The 22,762-nt window shown below is 36.7% G+C and overlaps 1 protein-coding gene across 1 annotated transcript in view; it reads right to left on the bottom strand.

Moving 5' to 3' along the window:
* LOC107559429 (anoctamin-1-like) overlaps positions 1-22,279 on the bottom strand; it is a gene marked incomplete at its 5' end in the record, with an annotated part of 34,742 nt that extends 12,463 nt beyond the window's left edge. Inside the window, 18 exons of the mRNA XM_016243252.1 lie at positions 665-765; positions 1,091-1,148; positions 4,011-4,122; positions 4,214-4,415; positions 5,055-5,129; positions 6,535-6,603; positions 7,162-7,173; positions 7,413-7,495; positions 9,012-9,172; positions 10,478-10,612; positions 11,330-11,394; positions 14,834-14,875; positions 14,959-15,014; positions 16,143-16,194; positions 16,567-16,621; positions 16,954-17,105; positions 17,199-17,297; positions 21,962-22,279. Of these exons, the coding sequence (XP_016098738.1) occupies positions 665-765; positions 1,091-1,148; positions 4,011-4,122; positions 4,214-4,415; positions 5,055-5,129; positions 6,535-6,603; positions 7,162-7,173; positions 7,413-7,495; positions 9,012-9,172; positions 10,478-10,612; positions 11,330-11,394; positions 14,834-14,875; positions 14,959-15,014; positions 16,143-16,194; positions 16,567-16,621; positions 16,954-17,105; positions 17,199-17,297; positions 21,962-22,279 (1,847 nt within the window). The remainder of the gene's footprint in view (positions 1-664; positions 766-1,090; positions 1,149-4,010; positions 4,123-4,213; positions 4,416-5,054; positions 5,130-6,534; positions 6,604-7,161; positions 7,174-7,412; positions 7,496-9,011; positions 9,173-10,477; positions 10,613-11,329; positions 11,395-14,833; positions 14,876-14,958; positions 15,015-16,142; positions 16,195-16,566; positions 16,622-16,953; positions 17,106-17,198; positions 17,298-21,961) is intronic.
* Between the last annotated feature and the right edge of the window lie 483 nt (positions 22,280-22,762).

Here is a 22,762-nt window from a genome sequence, read left to right as displayed (position 1 = left end):
ACACATCAGTGAGCGGATTTAAAAACTTTGGAATGTGATGAATATTTTGTATTGTTGTATATGTATTCTTTTAACATATATTAAATAATTTGAACCTCACGTCACAGGCACAATATACAGTAGCCTATCTATCTCATGACATCCCGGTGACCAATATTTTAATATAAAAATGAAATCATTGTTTGGCCAGCTAAGATTTTGCTATAGAAATTTTTGGGTAGTACAGCACACCATGAGTTGGTTTTGGGATCTGAAGGAGCACTTGGACCCGGAAACTGTGACATGTGACCTCAGACTCTTCTGCACATTGGATTCTGCACATTTCCCCCAAAAATCAGGAAATGTGGAAAAACTTTGGAGATTCTGTTTGGACCTGCTCATGCATTTCTTTTACCATGTACTACCTTCAGAGGCATTTGCCTGAGATGTGCTTACAATCCAGTATATTTGCATTTGTCCAAGAGAAACATAATATGTATTTGCAAGCAAGACACAAAAAAGGTCAGCAAACTCTTTTCATGAAGAAAAAAAAAAGGCTCATACAATGCTCTCGTCAAAGTACAATAATTCCCTAAAGCAATCATCTAGAAATGTACACCACACCTATAATGGATAGTGGGAATTTATCAGATTTCCTTCATCTACACATGTGTTTGCTACTCACGGAACGCCTATCTCAAACAGGTTATTCTGGATGAGCTGTTTGCCAAGCATGGTGATGCAGAGCTGAATGCACAATTCCATCAAACAGCCGGCATGGGCGCACTGCAGGGTGAAACAGAGAGAGATTTCACTCAGTTACTATGGAGTTGACTGGCTACACACCTCCGAAAGTGTTAGTCATCAAGAGTGAGGTAACTAGGACAATCTGCCAAGTTATTTTTCATATGATGATGTGGGTACAAGACTCCAAGAATATCGTGTGGTTAAGAATAGATTTTGCTTATACATATACACGTGTACACCAGTTGGTCAATGAGATTCGTCATTTATCTTTGTGAAATCAATTTTATGGCTTATACTCTTGAATATAGCACCAACCACCAATGACACACACTTAAAAGGAGGAAGCTGAATGCTAGATATGTACCTCTTCCATTCGGTAAGACCCCATAACGTAGAGATATTTGCCAGGACGTCCAATGATTCTGGAGGCATTGGATAGAAGAAGGTCAATAGCTGTGTTTACCAGCCGCTGCACAAATGCAAGTGAAAAAATTCACAAACTAGACATTACAGCCAAAGTGGGGTGGGGGTAGCTCTTTTCCACAACCTAGTGAGCGATATTATATTGGTCAGAAGCATACTGTACGTCACATGTATGTTGTGCTTTTAATGCTAATGTTTTAGTGTCTCCACCCAGCTTCTTCACAGTCTACTCTGCAGGACTTCCTTGGTCAATCAGGTAGACCAGCATCTTTGGCTAATGAACAGATGTGGATCCAAGCCAGCACTATTTTGTATGAACCAGCATGGAGGGGTACAGAAATTCAATGATGATGGTCTAAGCTGGTGTTTATGAAAGCTTGTTTCTGTCACGGGTTAAAATAAATAAATAAAAAGGTAATAGCGACTCTTTATCTTATAATTCTGACTTTTTCTTGCAATTCTAAGTTTATATATCGCAATTTGGACTTTTCTTTCTTAGAACTGAGAGATATAAATTCAGAATTGCAAGGTAAAAACTCGCAAATTCAAGAAACAAGACAGAATTGTAAGATAAAAAGTTGCAATTATCTTTATTATTTTTTTTATTACATGGTGGAAACAAAAAAAAAAACAGAATTGCGAGATGTAAAAATTGTGAAATGAAAACTCACAATTGCAAGAAAAAAAATCTATTATAAAAATCGCAATTATCTTTTTTTCCATGTGTATTCCAGCAAGAATGATACCTAATTTATACTATGACGAGACCTAATTTTGGCCAAATTCTAAAGGTGTGTTCACACTGGCAGCCATACACAGTGACAAAGCCACAAGCCATCCTTTACTTTTAGTGAGCAATGCCAACTTCAGGTGACAATTTGTTAGTGAAGTGACAAAGTTGAGTGGAGTATGACTAGTGAAAAGATGTGGGGACTACCAAAGAGAGTGAAGATGGAATCACTGCCTCATACAATTGGATACCGCTGAAGAGTAGGAATGCTAACTAGAAACCAAGAATGCAGTGACTCACTGTGAATGCAACATAAGAGAGCATCAATGTGATTTGTCAATGGAAGTCTGCAGTAGTAAGTATATGTCTAATACATTGTTTCTATTGTTTAGAGTATTATGTGTTGCTAGAAATTACAGTAGTCGTTCGTGTTGATATGTATTAATTGCACTGGTGCTGTAGGGCGGCAGCCGTCCTGCAGTATTTTTGCCAGCCTTTGACGTTATATTCTTTGTATTGTTAATCTAAAAGGCGTTAACTATTTTCACTTAATTGCTGCTAACTCATGCACTCAAACTATCCTTAACATGTGAAGCCCTCCTTTTTTAAAAGAACTTGTGTAATAATTTGCAAGTGCACGTCCAGTGAAAAAGGACTCCAGCAAGGCATTTATTTCTACCTTTTTTTCTCCTTTATGTGTTGATTGTTGTTCACCATGCAATATGACAAGTCTGTCAGCTATTTGCAACTTACTCCTCAAATCAAACTGCAAGTCAGGAGTAAACAAATAATCGGCTCTCAATAATCCCTTTGAATTGCATGCAATTACTAAGACAAAATTGTATTGTTTGTTATATATCAGCCTATATGTCAGCTGGGGAACTTTTCATAATGTGCTATTATCTTCCTACCCTGAAGATGGCAGCCCAGCTGTGGTTCTTGGTTAATTAAACATTCACCCCGGATAAACCTCATACTGTGTCCTTCTAAGCTCTCCTAGCATTGTTTGACCTCAACAATTTACCAACTTACAAATCAGGAAACCTACCGGGCCTCATTTACACAAGTAACTGTACCACAGACAATGTCCTTGTTACTCCATTGCACATTTGTGATTTCCACCTTGCCTGCTGCACACTCTTCGCTGGTTTTCTTTCAACATAACCTCCACTCCCTCATACTTGTTTCTATGATCGCCCACCTCTGTTCACCCAGCTAAAAGCTCCTCCTCTCTTATGTAAATAACGCATTTAAATCCACTTGAACATCTTGTCTAGACAGCATCTGTCCTCTCTCCTCCAGGCCTGTTTGCGCAAAACGCCCACTAACCCCTGAACATCTGATGTTCTTCGTGAGACCAAACTTCTGAGAGAAAATGGCAGTAATCGAAGGTTCCTGGTGAAATTAGTAGCATAAGTATTTTCAAAAGCAGAAACTCAAAAGCAGAAATTAATCAGAGACCTTGTCACTGAAGCCATGCGGCTGGCAAAACCTGCCTCTAGATTAGTTGTCTTCATTCTGCTGGATACGTCTGCAAGTGTAAATCATCTTACTCTACTATTTATAAGGTATCTGAGAAGTGAGCAAGATTTAAATCACATCAACTATCCATGGGGGTACCCCAGGGCTCAGTATTTAGCCCCTTACACTTTTCAGTATACACAACAATCACTGGGACATATCATCCAGATACATGAATTGGAGAATAAAGCACGTTGGTGAATTCCTTTTCAAGGCTGTTGTCATCTCCAGACAGGACTACTGTAATGGTCTAACCTTCCTATATGCACTACCTGTGCAAATGATCCAGAGTGTGGTGACATTAAGTGTACCCACGTAACCCCTAACACACCACACCTACTCCCAGTATTTTACCCAAAATCTACTAGCTTAGCAACACGTTAACATCAATATCTTTCATGTTTTCCATGTGAGAAGCACTATCTGTAAGGAGCAGCTGTCTATACTGTACTTCGTTCCAAATCAGTCACTTAGACAGCAGGACAGCTCACTAGGTTTGGGAACAGAGCTTGTCGCTCTAACAAATGGAAATCCTATTGTAGATTTGTTAATAACCAAGTATCTCATACCGTTCAGTTTCAGAGTGACTCCTTGGTACCAATACTCTCACCTGCCTCTGAAGAATGCCAGGTACACAATAGGGGTAAATGCATTTGCGAACTTCAATATGAATGTCTTGAAGATTAGCCTCTCCTCAAAACTCTTGTCAGTTTTTGGCACCTCTGATAGGTTGAAAACAACAGCAAGCTCTGTAAACATGTTTTGCAACAAATCTGGCAAACTAAATGTCTTGCAGTCAATAACCAGACGTACCCATAATAGTGAGCCAACGTGCAATTGCTCCATAGACCTCATCCATTATGATGATGATAATGAGATTGATGATAGCAGCAGTGGTTTTAACGGTGGCCCGTATATTAGTGCGGAACGTGGGAGTGGAACTCATGTGCAGGGCAGTCATAATGGAGACCCTGTATAGCACCACACCAAACACAATGGCCAAGGTCACAAAGATCTGCATTGAGCACACAAACGAACAAAGTAAGAAAATGTACTTGTAATCAAATAATTTAGCAACAGAGACTGGATACAGCATCATGCAAAAGACAACAGTATTGGTTACCAATGCAATTATAGAAAGCCAGATCTAAGTCACCATGACTACTTTATTATGCAACTGAAAACTTCTGATAATAGAGGGTAGGGTTGGGCAAAAAAAACGAATGCGATTTTCATTTTCATGCGGCATTTACTACACAGAGCCGTAGATCACTCACAAGCTACACAAAATCGCAGGCTGCCGATTTTGAACACGATTTTGTGTAGCTTGTCAGTGAAGTGTAGTAAATGCCGCCCCACCTGAAAGCACGTGCTGGAGATTTACTACTAATCACCAGAAACGGCTTTACTGACGAGATGCGCATGAAAATCGCATTCGATTTTTTTGCACAGCCCTAATAGAGGGATAATAAAGTGAGCAGTATTTGTCTGCTCATGTGGTTTCAAAATAAAATAAATTACCTGGTTGTTGAAAATAAGGAACATTTAACTACAAAAAAATGTTCTGAGCATTAAATTCCTTTCATTTATTGTCATATTAAAAAACCTACGTACAACACACAATGAAAAAAAATTTAAATAAATCAGGTCTTACCAAAAAAATCATCATGACGATAATAGTCATGTATGCTGGCATTCTGTCTCTACATGTCAGCTTCACATTTCCTGCCTAGAAAAAGATATGAATTGTCAAATGTGAGATCAGAACATATAATCCAGACACACCCTAACACTTACATCTTGCAACAGGAACTTGGTCAAAAATCAGATGTGTAGACGCAGGCCTCCAGCATGCTTTGGCCTCCAAAGGGACAGAGAGGGTCAAGCCAAGTAGAGCAAAACCAAGCCCCTAGATATGCCTCACAGCTGTGCTGTCACATAACATTCAGTATACTGCAACTGGGTCAACATCTACTGAGCATAATACGTAATACCCAATAATCCAGACATCCTTATGACAGCAAGGATGGCATGCATAAGCCAACAGACAAAAATACAGCTAGAATCAGCATTGCCTGTGTTGTGCCAGACACTACAAATTAAGCCAAAATGATTCATTAGCATATGGTCTGGTCCACATTGTAGATTATTCTAGCCAAGAACAACCCACTTGGACAAGACGGGGCCTATTAATCAACATGTAAAATGACAAACAACAGTTTGCTATTTCATGTGGCAGTACTGGCAGTCAAAATTTTCGAAAAAAAATTACATTTTCTTTCTTTTTAATGCTTTTGAATGAAGTCTCATATGCTCACCAAGGCTGCATTTATTTGATGGAAAAGACAGTACAAACAGTAATATTGTGAAACATATATTGAAAAATTTAGATTTTCAGTATATTTTAAAATATAATTTATTCCTGTGATGGCACAGCTGATTTTCAGCAGTCACAACTCCAGTCTTCAGTGTCACATGATCCTTCAGAAATCATTCTAATATGCTGATTTGGTGCTCGAGAAACATTTCATGATATTATCAATGTTGAAAACAGTTTTTGCTGCTTAATATTTTTGTAGAAACCATGATCCACTATTATTTAAAAAGTTTCTATAAAAATATTAAGCAGCAAAAAAACTTTTCAACACTGATAAAAAGAATAAAGGTTTTCAACATAAGAACCTTTTTTCAAAAGTAAATAATAATCGATTTATGAAGGACACAGTGAAGACTGGAGTAATGGTTGATGAAAATTCATAATAATTTTAAAATGTAATGAATTAAATGTAAAGTATAATTAAAATGATTTAAGTCAAATTAAAGTATAATACAATACCATATAATTTAACTACAAAATCGAACCACACTGAAATATATTACTTTAAATCTGTCATAACAATGTAGGGTTAAAATGTCTTCAAATTTAAATGTTTTTAATACATAATTGCGCTAGCTATGTTGTAAACATGTATTATTATTATTATTATTTGGAGATGTTAACCACCCTGACTTTTAGACATTGTGTAAATCCAATTGGCAATTCTGTTTGCAATAGAGATTGCAGCAGATGGTCAGCGAATGGTGAGTTTGAGAGTTTTTTTTTTCATCTGAAGCTTAGATTCATAAAGACCTACCTTTGGGGATTGCTCTTTCTTCAAGGACTTCTTCATGACATGGAACTCATACTCTGCTCTCGGGTGACTCTGGGAAAAACAGAGAAAACAATTCCCAACATATACAGGACTTAAACCAGTTTAAAAGTGAAAAACAGCGGAAAGAGATAACCGGTTATGGAGCCAAGAGCAGCCATGTGTATGATCAGTGAACAGAACAGAAATTCTGGTAATAGCAACACAGTGACAATCAGTGAAAGTATAATCCTTAAAACCAAAAGCTCTCAGCACCACAAATACATATTCCTTTCCACATTCAGCAGCTTTAGGTTTTAGTCGTTCCTCTTGCTTATTTTACCCACATAAACAGTGGCAAGCCTGGAAAGACTGTGACTGCCGAAAGGAAAGTGAGCAGCTTTTGACCTGTAAGGCCGGAGGAAGAGAGAACAGGAATCTCCCAGACCTCCACAGCAACAGACCGATAGATAGATAAGTGCTGGTGGAATACTTTACACAAGCAAGAATGTGACGACGATGCTTGAAGACGACTTTTAAGATAATATGAAGAATATGTTAGTACTAAAATGCAACTGTTAGGCTAGGAAGGAAATACATTTAGTTAATACTGCGAATGAACCGATTCCAAACCTTTTGTTTTCCCTATACAAAACAGGACAAAAAAAACAAACAGTGAAAAAACAAGTTTGATTTCATGGCACTGAATCAATAAAAAAGGACATGTTTAATTCTTTACACCCAAGCCTCAGGATAACACAAGTCTACACAACTGAAGCGCGCCTACAAGACATATACAAACCCACATAATTATCTTATCAACACGTACGTCAAATGTCTTATATTGACACTTTTCTTGGTCAACATGGGTGTGTGTGACTAACCTCGGCGTCTTCAAAGCTGGTTAGGTCCCAGATGTAATTGAGCCTCATTTGCCTTCTCTTCCAGTGCTCCATAAACATGGTGGCTGTGTGACACAGAGCAGTAACCTTCACTAACAAACCCACATTTATACTTATTGATCGGCTCAGCTCTGATCAGGGCGATTTCTCAGTTATTATAGCTACAAATGAAGCCTGTACTTTCTCAGGGGCTTTTTTAAAAAAATAAATAAACCCAAGAATGCCCTCTTCTTATCAAGAATATTTTTCCTTCTTATTTCATTCATTTCTAGGGTTGGTAACTTTGGAAATCACTAACACGTCAATGTTTTCTCTGAAGAACCATGGAAGAACCATCAGGCTGTAAAAAAATTTTTTAAGAACCTATATTTGAATGCATTTTGTTTTAAGCGTTTAAATCCAATTCACAATTTTAGCTTATGTGTGAACCCTTTTAAAGAGAACTAAACTGAAATCATCTGAGGAAGTGTTCTGAATACACTTTACATTAGGTCAGCTAACACATAAATCACTAACACATAAATGTTTTCTAAAGAACCATGGAAGGTTCTCCAATAGCATCAGGCTGTAAAACTTTTTGGGAACTTGTATTTTAAAGGTGTTTTCACACAGTTTGTTTTGTGTTTGAGTCTGGTTCATAAATTCAGCTTATGTGTGTACACTCACAACAACCTCAGATCCCTTTAAAAGAGAACTTGAAACCATCTAAGGAAGTGCTCTCAATGCAGTTCACTTTAGGCCAGTATGAACGGAAGGTAGATTGAGAACCGATCACAACCAAAGTGAACCAGAAAGAGATCTGAGTCTGAATGCTAAAATAATTATTTTTCGATATTCTTTCATTAATTTCCATACCTTGTAACTTTGGATATCACTAATACATAGGTGTTTTTCTTAGGAACCATGGAAGGTTCTCCTATAACATTGGGCTGTAACACCTTTTTTCGGGAATCTATTCTAATGGTGTTTTCACACTTGGTTAATTTGAACCATTTGAGTCCGGTTTACAATTTTAGCTTATATGTAAATGTTCACAACAACCTCAGACCCCTTTAAAGAGAACTAAACCAAACTATCTGAGGAAGTGCTCTGAATACAGTTAACTTTACGTCAGTGTAAATGGAAAGTGGATTGAGAACCGATCACAACAAAAGTGAAACAAAAAGAGATCTGAACCCACTTTCAAGCTCAGCAGTATAAATGCAAAAAGAACTGGATTCTCTTTCCACTCGATTCACTTTCTGGTTCACTTAAAAATGGCTCACTTTAAATCTTTTAAAGAGGATTCAAGTTAGCAAGTAGCCTTGTCATAGAGTGTCATTTTTCATTTCAAAGCCTGTAACTGTAGGGGATTAAAACAGGAAAAGCAAATTTAGGGCCAAAATAATCAGCTTTTTAAGAAGCTCAGCATTTGAGCGGGGATGATTACAGGGGGAATTAAAGAGAAGTGTAAAACCAGGGCACAAATCTCTTCAGTATTTGTCATAGCAAGTCTGTCCTCAATATGTAGAGACACAACAGTTGGTTTACAGCAGCAACAAAGCGTGCGGGTGAACATGAAAGGAGAACAGAGCTGCTGACCCCATAGTGCCATAAAGATGGCGAAGAAGACGGTGGCCGCATTGTCGAACAGGTGGCTGGCCCTAGCCGTGCCGCAAGCCGTGACCAGTTTCCAGTAGCTGCAGGCTCGGTCACACATTGGGCACATGGTGATATTGTTTCTCTCATCGCAGACCTCCATACTGAGTACACAAAGAAGAAAACCTGATTTCAGAAATGCATCACGTCTCCAAGTTTCCCTAGACACCATAATGTTTCTCTGTAAAGCTATTAATTAAGGCTGCAGTGTATTTTTTCCCCTCATATTTTTTTTAGCTTTTATCTCGTTAGCTTTTATTATTTCTGAAGGAAAACACATTTATTCTGTGTTCAGCTTCTGTATTCTTGTTCCAAAACATAGTGAGTTGCTTTGATGTCTAAATAGATGTGATGGCTAATATGAAGTGTTCTACAAAAGCAGCAACTGTATGCACTGCGCAAATAGTGATCTTCACATGAAATGCATAAGAAACTGGGCACTCATGCTTTAGCATGTTGCTATGCTAACTACTTCCGATAATTATAAGAAATTATAAGAAAATGTCAAAATAAATTACAAATGAAACACTAAAAACTAAAATCAATAATTTAAAAATTTAAATAATATTTTGGCAACTCAACGTTGTATTTGATTACAGTTTCACAGTGTTATTTAATTATAACCCCTGGGGGTTTGTGAGGGAATTGCATGGAGTTCAATTAAAAGCTAAAAATTAAATCAAATGTAAGATTAAAATAAATAAATGGCTGTTATTATCAAATTAAAGGCTGCAATTTAATTAGATAACTAAATAGTCTGTTGCACTGCCTGTTTCAGAGTAAAAAGCGGCATTGTGTTACAGATTACAGTTTTTATTTTAATATCATCAAAGCATCTCAGTTAACAGTAAATGCTGCTTCTCACAAACTTAATCTCTGTACATGCAGTAAATTTAATGTGAATTTTTTTTTGTGCACAATTTCCATTTCTGTGGATAGACGTTTACAGCAATTCACTGGTATTCTGCAAACATTAAAGCTTGCGGTGTAACTTGCAGTGTAAAAGCAGCATAATTCTGCTGGCTACTATTTGAAACATACAGTACTTCATATCAGTGGTGTCCATATAATGCTTCAATTTTTTCCTAGGTAAGTTTTGGAACAGCTTGTTTTCAGCTGTGGCATTTGTGGAATTAATGAATGTCGCTGCGAGATGGCCAGCGAACACTGAGTCACTCTCATTATACATTACATTACAGTCCATTACAGTCGCACCATTTCAAACCCACTCTGAACTCCCTAATTACCACACGCTTCAACATCCATCCATTATTCTTGCAAAGGGCAACAGTGATTACTTAAAGCCATTGCAAAAGAGTATGTACTGCTGTTGGGAGACACTGCTGAAACTTGTTTCTTTGTACAAAAACAATGCAAACAAACCAATCAAATAAATTTCATAAGGTGACCTGGGGATGTTGTCGTCCACAGTGGCACACCCGTACAGGAACACAATGACTCCCACGATTGCTGCTGGGATTAGCATCTGAGTATACACTCCCAGCCAGGCAAAGTACAGGCCCACTTTCTCACCAAAATACTTCCTGAGAGAGATAAAGCAGTTTCAAGTAGAGCAATAAAGACAATGAAGTCAAGCAAAAGAAGTGTCAATTACTATGTAGTAAACATCAGAAAAAAATAGAGTGTAAATTGATTTTCAGTCTTTTCAATGTGCAATGAAAGGTTACGTCAACAAAAGATTAAATTCTATTCATTCTAAAAATGTCATGTTATGTAATGAAATAAGTATAAAGAACATATTTTAATTACAGCTTACTCTTATTATTTCTTTTCCAAAATTAGTTTGAGTTTATTTACTTTAGTTTTAGTTATTTTAGTACTTTAAGTAGATAAACAAAACTCAGAAATGTTGCCTTAGAAATCTAGCACAAATAATATATTTTATATACGTATATTCTTTATTTTATTTCAATTAATATTATTTAAAATAACGATTTTTTTTTTAATTGCTTGATTTAGTTAACTATGACCCTGCAGTAAACAGACTTATTTGACATCAGATATTCACTTATTTGCCAGACATTGCTCATCCTAAATAACCTGATGATAAACATTACAGACATCCACAGCTACACTGTGTCCTTTAAACAAATCCTGTCTGAATAGGGCTTTTGGCAATCTGACTCCTGAATAATGCGTGTCAGTAAGGTATTCCTAAAATATCCCTTCTTTATAGATCATAACTCCAGGGCAAACATCTGTCTCGGCCTCTGGCAGTGCATTTATTGTGAGGATGATACCTGACTAGTCCGATGGGTTGGTACTTGTAGAATATGCTGTAACTCGCCCACTGTTCATACAAGATCTGCAAAGACAGAACTAAAATTACATACATCCTGGAACAACGATTCAACTTCCATTCATACAGCATGGCTGAAATACACAGTGCGTGCACTTAGGGGTTTAATTGAAATGGCAAAATAACTGATTATTCCAGTGAACAATGATGAAAAGGACAAATGAAGGCTCTCTCTACCATCATGTTAGTAATTTCGAATGTAATGACTTCGGTCCGGTGCTCCTGGGGATGTAATGTACTACAGTTATATGAGTAAGTGAAGGCAGATTTACAACACAGCTGCACAGAGATCTCCAGTCTCCAGAACACACTTAAGTCAAAGAAAAGAAGTGTTTTGTCTGAGAAAGCAAGGGAGGGAAGGCCAAAACATTATGAAATATGACATCAAATAATGCACAACCCTCTAATAACAACATTCAACAGTGGAACCAACAGATAAATCTGAGAAGCAGACAGGGTCTGTTTTGTTTCCCTTGAGCTTGTTGCATTCACATTAGGATTATATTTTCAACATATCCACAAATCGCCTTGAATGGGTCAAACTAGTGGAAATGGATGGATTGATCACCAAGTAAACAAGCAGTGACCACTCAGCATAAGATTCTTATGCTCATCAAGGCTGCATTTATTTGATCAAAAAATTGAGAAATATTATTACAATTTAAAATATTTTTATTTTATTTTAATATCCTTTAAGGGGGTCATCGGATGCCCATTTTCCACAAGTTGATATGATTCTTCAGGGTCTTAATGAAAAGTCTATAACATACTTTGGTTAAAATGTCTCAATGGTAGTGTAAAAAACACCCTTTTTACCCTGTCAAAATCAGCTCTGTTTTCAGCACGCCGTTCTAGTCCATGTTGCTTTAAATGCTAATGAGCTCTGCTGACCCCGCCCCTCTCTTCCGTGGGGTGACGAGCAGATTTTAAACTTCAGCCGTTAAACTTGCTAACTAGCACATTATTAGGAAAGGCGATTTGCAAAGATTCATAAAAAACCCTTATAAACCTATACTCACTTCTTCTGTAGATGAAGCTAGATCACGAATGATTCGCGCAAACTTAAAACGCATTTAGGCAGATCGGGGACCTGCGAATTCCGTTCAAAAACGAAAGTAACATTAATCCTCTGTCTTCAGCGGCTCAGATGTCAGCAAAAAATGACAACTGCTATATTCATTGTTACATCCAGCAACAAAACACCTCAATCGCTTAATCAGAGACATTCTTGTCTTCCCCTGCACCGGAGTCGACACAATGGCGGACTGATGACAGCTCACTCAGGGCGGGTCTAAGGTAAGACGGACTTGTCAATCAACTATCGTGGGAGGGGCCTGTGCAAAACTATGTCATTCTGACAGGAATCTCAGAACAGCCTGATTTGAGAAAGGGGATTTTAAAATAGGGATTTAAAAAGAAAACACTGGGTGGATTTTTATCATTATAGGGGGGATGTGTACACACCCACTTCAAACACGCATTTATGTTCAAACAACAACAAAAGTGAATTTTGCATTCGATGGCCCCTTTAAAATATAATTTATTTCTGTGATGCAATGCAGAATTTTCATCAGCCTTTACTCCAATCTTTAGTGTCACATGATCCTTCAGAAATCAGTCTAATATACGGATTTATTATCAAAGTTTGAAACAAGTTGTGCTGCTTAATATATTTATGAACCTGTGATGCATCTACTGTATTTGCACGCAAATTAACACACTAAACGAACCAAAACACCCACTCTCTCCAAGGTCCCTTGAGGTTTGCTGTGAAAAAAATGAAACATTTACTCTTTTTTTTTTTAGTTCTTGAAAATAACCGCTGCTCACAGATGGCTGAAGTGGGAAATGATCCTGTTGCCTTGGTGACCTGACAATTATTCTGAGCTTGCTGCAGGCAAGTCCAGAGTCTCACCAGGTCTCCTCTACACAAACTAGGATTTTGCAGCCCATTTATAGGGTTTAATTATATCTTAAGTGGTCAACATGAGATTAAATTACCAGATTCTTACAGTATGCCATAAAAGTGTTCAAACAGGTAAAACGGGGTTCAAGAAATATTCAGACGAATTTAAATGTATTGATTAAAATGCAAAACAGTCTAAGAGAGCAGATGTAGAGAGGATTCAATGATAACAACTCTTTTCTCTACAGATGGTAAAGTGAAGAACACAGAGATTAGAGATTGGAATGGAAGAATTTATCACTTTATATATCCGATTGATTGATCTCATCTGAATGCTGGAAACCTTATTGCAGGCACTTTTCTGGCCTTGCAAATCTCTGAATTATGCCTTCATTATCTCCTATCACCCTAGGTACAAAGGCAGCAGTTTCTGTGTGCTGCCCGACACTTCAAAAATTGCAGTCACCATAATGTTCATCTAAAGAAAAATATTTTTGATTAACCTGTTAAAACACGTTCAGAAATATCTTAATTTGTGTTTTAAGGAAAGTGTCCTGCTTCCTCTACATACATTTTATTCCTGGTAATATTTAATTGTATCAATACCACTAGATACAAAATAATGCACAGTATCATATATTTATAATTAATATTAGTAACTGAGAAATCAGTTACAGTAAGTAAGAAAGATATATTATAAAATTGACTATAACACTAAAATTAATTAAAATGTTTTATTCATATTACTATAGTTTTCTTTTTTTTTTTCTTAATTGTAATATAAAACAAACATAAAAAATATAAATGTGTCCCAAATCCATTTTTTGCATGATTCAAATCAGTTTTTTTTTTTTCAGAACAGTGTATACAGCACAAACCAAATATGTGACCCTGGACCACAAAACCACATAAGGGTCAATTTTTTGAAATTGAGATTTACACATCATCTGAAAGCTGAATAAAGAAACGTTCCATTGATGTATGGTTTGTTAGGATAGGAACATATTTGGCCGAGATACAACTATTTGAAAATCTGAGGGTGCAAATAAAATCTAAATACTGGAAAAATTGCCTTTAAAGTTGTCCAAATGAAGTTCTCAGCCATGCATATTACTAATAAAAAATTAAGTTTTAATATATTTACAGTAGAAAATTTACAAAATATCTTCATGGAACATGATCTTTACTTAATATCCCAATGATTTTTGGCATAAAATAAAAATCTATCATTTTGACCCATACAATGTATTGTTGGCCATTGCTACAAATATACCCTAGCGACTTAAGACTGGATTTGTGGTCCAGGGTCACATATGTAGTCCTTAAACACTACTGACGGGGGTCACTTCAAAGATTATTTGGTCACTCAGTTAATGTGGAGGACAGTTGCTAACATAGTGAGGAAACAGTGAGGTATTAGAACTCATAAGTATTATGGTGACAGCTTTTTTTTTTCTATACAAGCAAAACCTGAGGTGTTGTATTGTAAATATTGAAATATTATTAGTATATTAGTATGAGTATCGTAATGTCTTTTACCTTTCTGTCATTGGTTTCAGCATGTACACCATCATTATCACCCTGTATGTAAAAATATGAAATGATCAATTATTAACAATCAGTTGGAGAAAACTGGAAGAAGAACAAAATATGGCGTCACTCACATCATGCAATGGGTAGGCCTCTGTGTAGACACCACTGCCCAGCAGACTGTTGATTCCTGTAAACAAGAAATCAGTCAGTCGATTGCTTATTGTTGTGCTGTTAAACACAAAAAGGCTTTTCACATTTGAAATAGTTAACCCTGGGTCATTTAAAAACCCTGGTGTAAATGGAATCCTGGGCTATCTTGATTCTTGTTTCACATCGCTCAATTAACAATTAATACTGGGTATTCATAAGATGACCATTCACACTGTGCATTCTTTTTTGTGGTGTCAGTGCCATTGATTGGACAAACACAGCATTAAATGGCTCCTCGTATTATACTCTACGTTCCATACTATCAAGTTTTTCCTGAATGGCCTTTTCAGTGGACTGTAAAGGTAAGAATAATGCAGTCTCTTCTTTACTCCTATTCAGGTTTATGTCACTATTTCAATCACCAATGACTGTTCATACAATGAGCAGTGTTTTCATGACTGTCTAAACCATGTGGATATGCACACGATTGGCTGTCAGCTGCTAAGTATCTAGGCATAACATTCTATCAGTGCACAATCCATGCCCTGGGTAAAAGCGGTGCTAACCCTGCTACTAAATTAAAAGTGTGACACGAACTTTTATGGACCAATTTTCGTCCAAAATCTTGCTACTATTGGGTCCCAATACGTGAGTGTGAAAAGACCTCAAATATACTCATGAATCACTAATCTATTCAACTAATCACTGTCCATGGATATTATTGGAAGGGTTATGTGTGAGATGTTTGCTCATTATTTGTACACATTTAAAGCTGCATTGGTGACGTTATGGTTCACACGTTACACAACTAACTGTAGACTAGGTGCTTCAACTGCAAAGCAGCTATACCTTAGTTATGGCATGATTTGGTTACACTTTATTTTAAGGTGTCCTTGTTACAGTGTCAATTACAATTAAGTAATGAGTTATATTAATTAACAAGGTACTTAATATAAGATTAGAATTAGTGTTTGGTTTACTGTTAGCTACTTATAATTATGCCACATTTATTGTTATCACTTCAGTAAGTACATGTAACAGACACTTTTTAAAATAAAGTGTCACCATTGATTTTTGATAACATTTCAATTCAGCAACACTATTGGATGGGATTCAGGTTGATTTGCACTAGCTTGTCAAGCAAAAATAAGAAGATGAGACTTACCCACGATATACTTGGCCCTTGTGCATTTTGTTCGTTTTAAAATCGCATACACCTGTTGATGATTATAAAGATGATTATAAATATAACTCCTGATTGATAATAATTAGACTCAAGATGTAACATTAAACAGTAGACAACGGACATTCTAAATATCACAGGATACCTTTAAGAGACCTAAAATAGCAAGAATAAATAAACCCTGCTGAGAAAATCAATTTGAGGTTGGACAGCATTGTAAGAGGCAGCTGACAGATCAAGTGACTGAGATTATTGTCCACGAAAAGAACAAGTTTGACGTCACTGACATTTTGGTGTGGAGCCACACGGGCCCTTTGGTAATCAAATCAGGGGATAAATGACATTGGGTCTTAAATCGTCCCTGACTAGGTAGGCAAAACAGTTTTCTAAGAGGACTGGTACTTACTATTGAGCTCCTGGTTTTGCTGTCGAAGAAGGAATTTCTGTCTGATAAATCAAAGCTGTGAAAAGAAACTGCGTGTCATTTCATTGACTGTTTTATGCCTCCCTATTCAATTTTACAGGCAATAACATTCCATGGGGCAGTAAAAACCAAAGGCGCATTTACAGTACACTGCCTTTCAGAGGATTATTAGTGACCATCCATCATACTTCACTACTTTAACTTGAACAATTATAACAATCGCATATTGTTTTCTACATTAAAACTAGCATTTGGCAAAATCATGTGTGATCATTTTCATTCACTGTAGTCAATGAATGAAAATGCCTAGGAGGTCAGCAATCATCTTAAACATGAGCTTAGTGTGGCAATGAATGACTATAGACTTACAGATGCTGCTTTTCTCGTGAGAATGGGTAGGAGAGGGGTTTCTCATTTTCCGTCTGGTTTTCCCCAACGTTAGGTTGCAAGGGTGCAGTGACTTTCTGGATAAACAGGTTGACCTTCTCTGCAATGCTGCTTCCGTGACTGACTTCATATTTCTGAAAATGACATGATAGCACAGCAGAGCACATCATGTTTGTGTAGAGCACACAGATTCTCTTTATCGCTTGATAAGACTCAAGACAATATACCTTTATTGTTGGCATTTTGAGCTTCATAAACTCAGCTTCTCGACAAAGAACGTCCCAAGGCGCATGAATCTTCAAGAATCCCACACCTGGTAGTTTTGTCTGAAAAACAAAGATAAAGAAACATGGCCTCAGCATACGAACAGCACGCTGTGGTGTTCTCAGCATTAAAATCACCTTGAGGGAAGGAGGGTGATATTGCAGAACATGTTAGAGCACATATCACAGGCTTTTTGCTCTTTGAAGAAAACGTGAGTGGTGTTTGCACTGGCAAAACTTGAGTGGTTGCTTACTGGCCCAAGTTAAAAAGCCCACCCCCAAGTCTCTATGGTATACTGGCACCTACATATTGGTCGGTCGATCCCAAGTCCATCTAAATCTATGGAATGTTTTGGCTGTTTTTATTGTACGTAGGGTTTGGCGATATGGCCAAAAATATCATATCATGATTTGTTTCTGGAAAATCACGATTCTTTGTCATGTTCGTTTTACTATTTTGCAAGTACAGCCAAACTAATTTCCTTATTTTAAAAACAAAGCCTTGCAAGGCAAAAAATATATATATTTTTAACCTGAATGATTTTCCTTCTTCTGTCGAACATAAAAGTTATGTTAATAGCACACCACTTTTCAAAAAGATTCACAATTTTACAGTAGATATCATTCACACATTTTCATCAAATGGTGTGAGAATTATGCAATTAATATAAAAACCTTGGGTTCAACTCTAAGTATGAGCGATATTAATAGGGATGCTTATCATTGATAAGCACCACTATCAACATTGCTCATACACAGTATTCTGAAAGATAAACATGCAAGCCATTCATAAACTATCCAAGAAATGGACAAGATCTCTTTTCAAGAGTTTAACACACTAGGTTTTCTTCTTCACAAAGGACCTTTTGAGAGAAATTCACAGAAATGAAGAAAAAAAAACCTCTCAGCTGTGAAGAGAAGGACTTCTCTCTTGGTTTTCTGAAGCTGAAAAGAGGGTTATGTAAGATTTGCTTCAAATGACCCACTCTTGTTATAACTCACATCCCACACACAAGGTCTGACCCAGTCTGTTCACTCACAGCCACTGCTTTCAGTGAAGAACAACATAAACAGGTATTTCTGCTCTTAGACTACATTATATACAAGTATTTACAAGTCTAATTCAACCCCAATTAAATAAAAAAATAACATCTTAACATGGTACCGTTTTAGTTGTGTGTCTTGCTAGTGTTTCTTCCGTGTATAAGACAAAATAACTTAGAATAAAACAGATTTCAAAACATTATTTTATTAATTTTTCCCTCTCTAAACCCAATGGTTTGATCTTAGTTTAGGCGAGAGACATCATCATTTTTGACAACACGATTCAAACAGAGCAAGTTTTTCTTATAGTATCAGTATTTCATTATGTTTTCATTCACATTGGCCTTGCCAAACTCAAGAGTTATGTGGAAAAAACACAGTGATTCTTTTTATACTGAAAAAAATTTTGTTTCTGGCACAAAATTGGGTCTGAGGTGAAATAATATGATTCTTTAAAGTTCAGCAATAATATTCATGTGACATAATTCAACTCGGAAAGAGAGGTAGCTAAAAATGTCTTGATATAAGACCCTGTGTGACATGAAATAACAAACAATAATCCGAATATTAAAGTGAACTAGTGCTGCGCGGTATACCGGTTCATACCGAATACCGGTGTTTATTTTTGTTATGATATGAATTTTTAAAATACTGCAATACCGGTGTATGTCGCTTAAACAATGTTCGGAACACGACACTGTTTGAAAGGGGTCCCTTTTCACTGTTGCACTGTGGTGAGGGAACAGCTGTATGTGTTACTAAGCGTGAAAGTACCGAAACTGAAGCTGTAGAACTAATAGAACGTGATGACACAGAAGAACTCATCCCCAATATCCACAAATATCCACCGCCCCCTGCCATCAGCTCCTGCGTCTCACACACACGAGCGCGACTTTAGCAACCCTTTTAGCGGCTTTTTTCCATAGACTATTCATACTGACAAACCTAGCGACTTTTTTGGATAAACCTTAGCTATGGTTCAGTTGGAAGATTTCGCCAGTGCTGTCCCGCGAAGTCGAGGTCTGACTTTCCAGGAGAAGTGTCGCCTCTCTCCGCGTCTGTTCTGTGCAGTGAGCAGCAGAGAAGCAGCGCATTAATATCACATGCACATTTTTGTTTGTTGTTTTTTTTAGTTTGTTACTCAGACGCAGGCAGTGCGCTGCATGAGACAAAAAAGTAATATAACCAAAACAAACGCATAGCCGCTCTTTAGTGTAGATGAGTGCGATTATAAATGAGAGTGACTCCTGGTTAACATGTATTAAAATGGGTCGTGTTTAGTCACTATGTAGTGTGGTATTTTTTGACAATTTTCACTCTTCATGACAGTAAAATAGGGCATTCTAAGTCAATATACTGCAGTATTTCCTCTCTCAATCAGTAGAAAATATGGTTAACACCCGGTCATGCATGAAAAAAAAAAATACCGTCATGTACCGTGAAACCGGTATAATTTCGAAAAATACCGTGATATAAATTTTTTGGTTATACCACCCAGCACTAAAGTGAACCCAAATTATTTATATTCAGGAAGCAATTCTCCGTACTTTAGGAGAGCTCCTAATCTTAGTCCTTTCGAGTAATACTTCAGTTTATTATCCTCTGCACGATAAACACTTCACTTTGTTGATGATTAGTCCACTAAGACCTCTTCACCTAATTCTGGCTGAGCTGTCTATGAGAACATCCAGCGTAGTGGAGAAAGTGAAATCCCTGTAATCTGCGAACATCAAAGCATATGACATGGGTTTATAGAAGTGAAGCTTGAAAGACAAGCCACTAATCATAATAAAACTGCAAATTAGCAGCATTACACAGTTAAGTAAGTATGAACTTGTTTTATGATTGCCAACAATCAAATGAATTCATTCTTACAATTAGCAATTATAGGTGTTGGCGGGACTGGGGAACAATTTAGAGAAATAATTTCATGTATCCTAAGCGTGACAACTCTTTAATGTCAATAATATGTAATAAACTGCTTTACCATTTCTACAAGCCGACTTAGTGTTTCCACGGCTTGTCAAATAAAATAAAAAATGAGAAAAATATTATCACTGGGAAACATCACTGAGAAGATACCTGCTGACAAATAACATTATTAGTGTAGTCCTCCACACCACTGAAGTGTTTCAAAACTGGGTCAACAACAGGGAATGATTTTGCTGCTGTATAACTGAATCACTTAAACCTGAATTCATTTAAAAAGCTAGAGAGGTTAAGACAAATAATGGTCATAATACACAAAGGAATTTAGGATCAAAGTAATGTATCAGCCTCAAACATATTGCCATTTCAGCGGTCTGGTCTTTGAATTAAATTTTCATGAGGACGATAGTCTCACGCATCCAGACTGTTAAAAGTCTACATGAAGTTTGGTCCAATGCTTGGCTAACAAGCCAATTTATCAGTCGTTAGTTGCATTGCTAGAGTTGATGTGCATGGTTGCGTCTCTCAGTGGGTGGATGGTATCATTCGCAGTGGCAGAACTCCAGCTGAATTTATAGCCTTGGTGACAGAAACTTACAAAAAGGCAAATCACAGTAGGCTCTTTCACACATAATATTTTCTGGTAAATTACTGGTGAATTACTGTTAGAGTTCATGTATGAACAGGGCCTTTTGAGAAATACCAGGATTAGAAGTTATAAAAATGACTACTACATTTATGCATTTAGCTGGCACTTTTATCCAAAGTGACTTACAATAGAGGAACATAAACAATTCATCACAGAGCAAGCAATGCACATAGTCTACACTGGGAGAATTATTTCACAGCTAGATTGGAAGCTAGCTGAGAAGTAAAATCTTTTAAGTCGTTTATGCGAAATGCATAAATGTAAATGAAATGTTGTCTTATTCACCAGTAAAGAAAATTCAGCAATTTTAATGGTAATTTACCAGGTTTAATGTGTGAAATCGGCTAATGTCCCCTAGTTTTTGAAAATATACCCCATGGTTCAAAAACATAAAAATAAGTCTATTTCCAGTTGTCCAATTCATTCACAGACTTGACTGGTCACACCAAAAAAAAAAAAGGGTTCAAATTTAAAAGAATAGCCCCAATCAGAATTTGTATGGCTTTAAAGAGCTCAAGCATTTAAAGCAGCAGATGACAGAACTGCAGGGGTTGGTGTGTACAGGAATATAGTTTTTGTTATAGTTATCATTACAGTTTTCGTTAGTTATCTTTATAGTTATGGTTCTTGGTTTTAACTTTTAGATATACAAAGATGGTGTACTCATTATTTATGAATGGAAAAAAATGCAACATGCAATATGGCGGAATAATACCCACCTTTTAAATAAAAGAACCATAGGATGTGCGTTTAGGACATGCGCATTATAGGACAGCACATATGCATTGGCTAGTCCAGCCTGAAATAAAAGCTTTTAAAAACTCTATTTAAGCAGTAGAAACAAGATTTATAGGATTGTTAATGTCAGGTTTAATGTCAGATTATGTCATTCAAATGTGAGTGTGTCAAGCAGCTTTTGAAAATTTAGGATTTCCTCATTCAAATAAGTAGGACTTGGTCTTGGATGCCCTAAATAACTGCCTGTAGGCATTGTAAAAATTACATTTAAATACTGAAAAATGACTTATTTATTTTGTGTCAAATTAGATTATGAATCCCAGATTTTAATGAACCCCACTGTAAATGAAAACACAGTGGGACTCACCCCTTCCTCTTTCTCCATCTCAAGGCCCATTTCTCGCAGGTTCTCCTCAAACTCCTCCCTGCGGAGGCGCTGGTCGTCCTCATGGTAATCCAGCCTCTGCTCCTGGGCTGCGAGTTCGGGGTCCTCATGAGTAGGTGGGTTTTTCTGTTCACGTTTGAATCCGCAGCACAAGCAGGACTTGGATGACTGTTTGTGGGTGCTCTGGGGTTTCTGGACATGATAGGTGAGGACATAATCTATCCGCCTTAAGCCATCCTGGAAGTATGGCCACAGTTTTGCGTCCTTTGGTCTCTCGTTTACCTGCTGAGCTTTCTGGAGCTAGGAAAAAAAAGGATATTATATGCATCTGTATAGTTTTATAAGAGACTCATTTGCATTAGTAGATTATATTACATGATTTTAAGTAAATATCTTTTGACATTTTATTCAAAATAAATAAAGAGATAAAAATCATATAGACAGAAGCGATAACGGGATCTGAAAATGACTTTGCAATAACAAAATGTGACCCTTGACCACAAAAGCAGTGTTAAGTCGCTGGGGTATATTTGTAGCAATAGCCAAAAACACATTGTATGGGTCAAAATTATCGATTTTTCTTTTATGCCAAAAATCATTAGGATATTAAGTAAAGATCATGTTCCATGAAGATATTTTGTAAATTTCCTACCGTAAATATATCAAAACTTAATTTTTGATTAGTAATATGCATTGCTAAGAACTTCATTCAGACAACTTTAAAGGCGATTTTCTCAATATTTAGATTTTTTTGCACCCTCAGATTCCAGATTTTCAAATAGT

The sequence above is a fragment of the Sinocyclocheilus grahami genome, unplaced genomic scaffold (assembly GCF_001515645.1).
Source record: "Sinocyclocheilus grahami isolate Dianchi unplaced genomic scaffold, SAMN03320097.WGS_v1.1 scaffold685.1, whole genome shotgun sequence".
Lineage (NCBI taxonomy): Eukaryota > Metazoa > Chordata > Actinopteri > Cypriniformes > Cyprinidae > Sinocyclocheilus > Sinocyclocheilus grahami.
The sequence above is the reverse complement of the archived record's forward strand: the minus strand, read 5'-3'. Positions and strand labels throughout refer to the sequence as shown.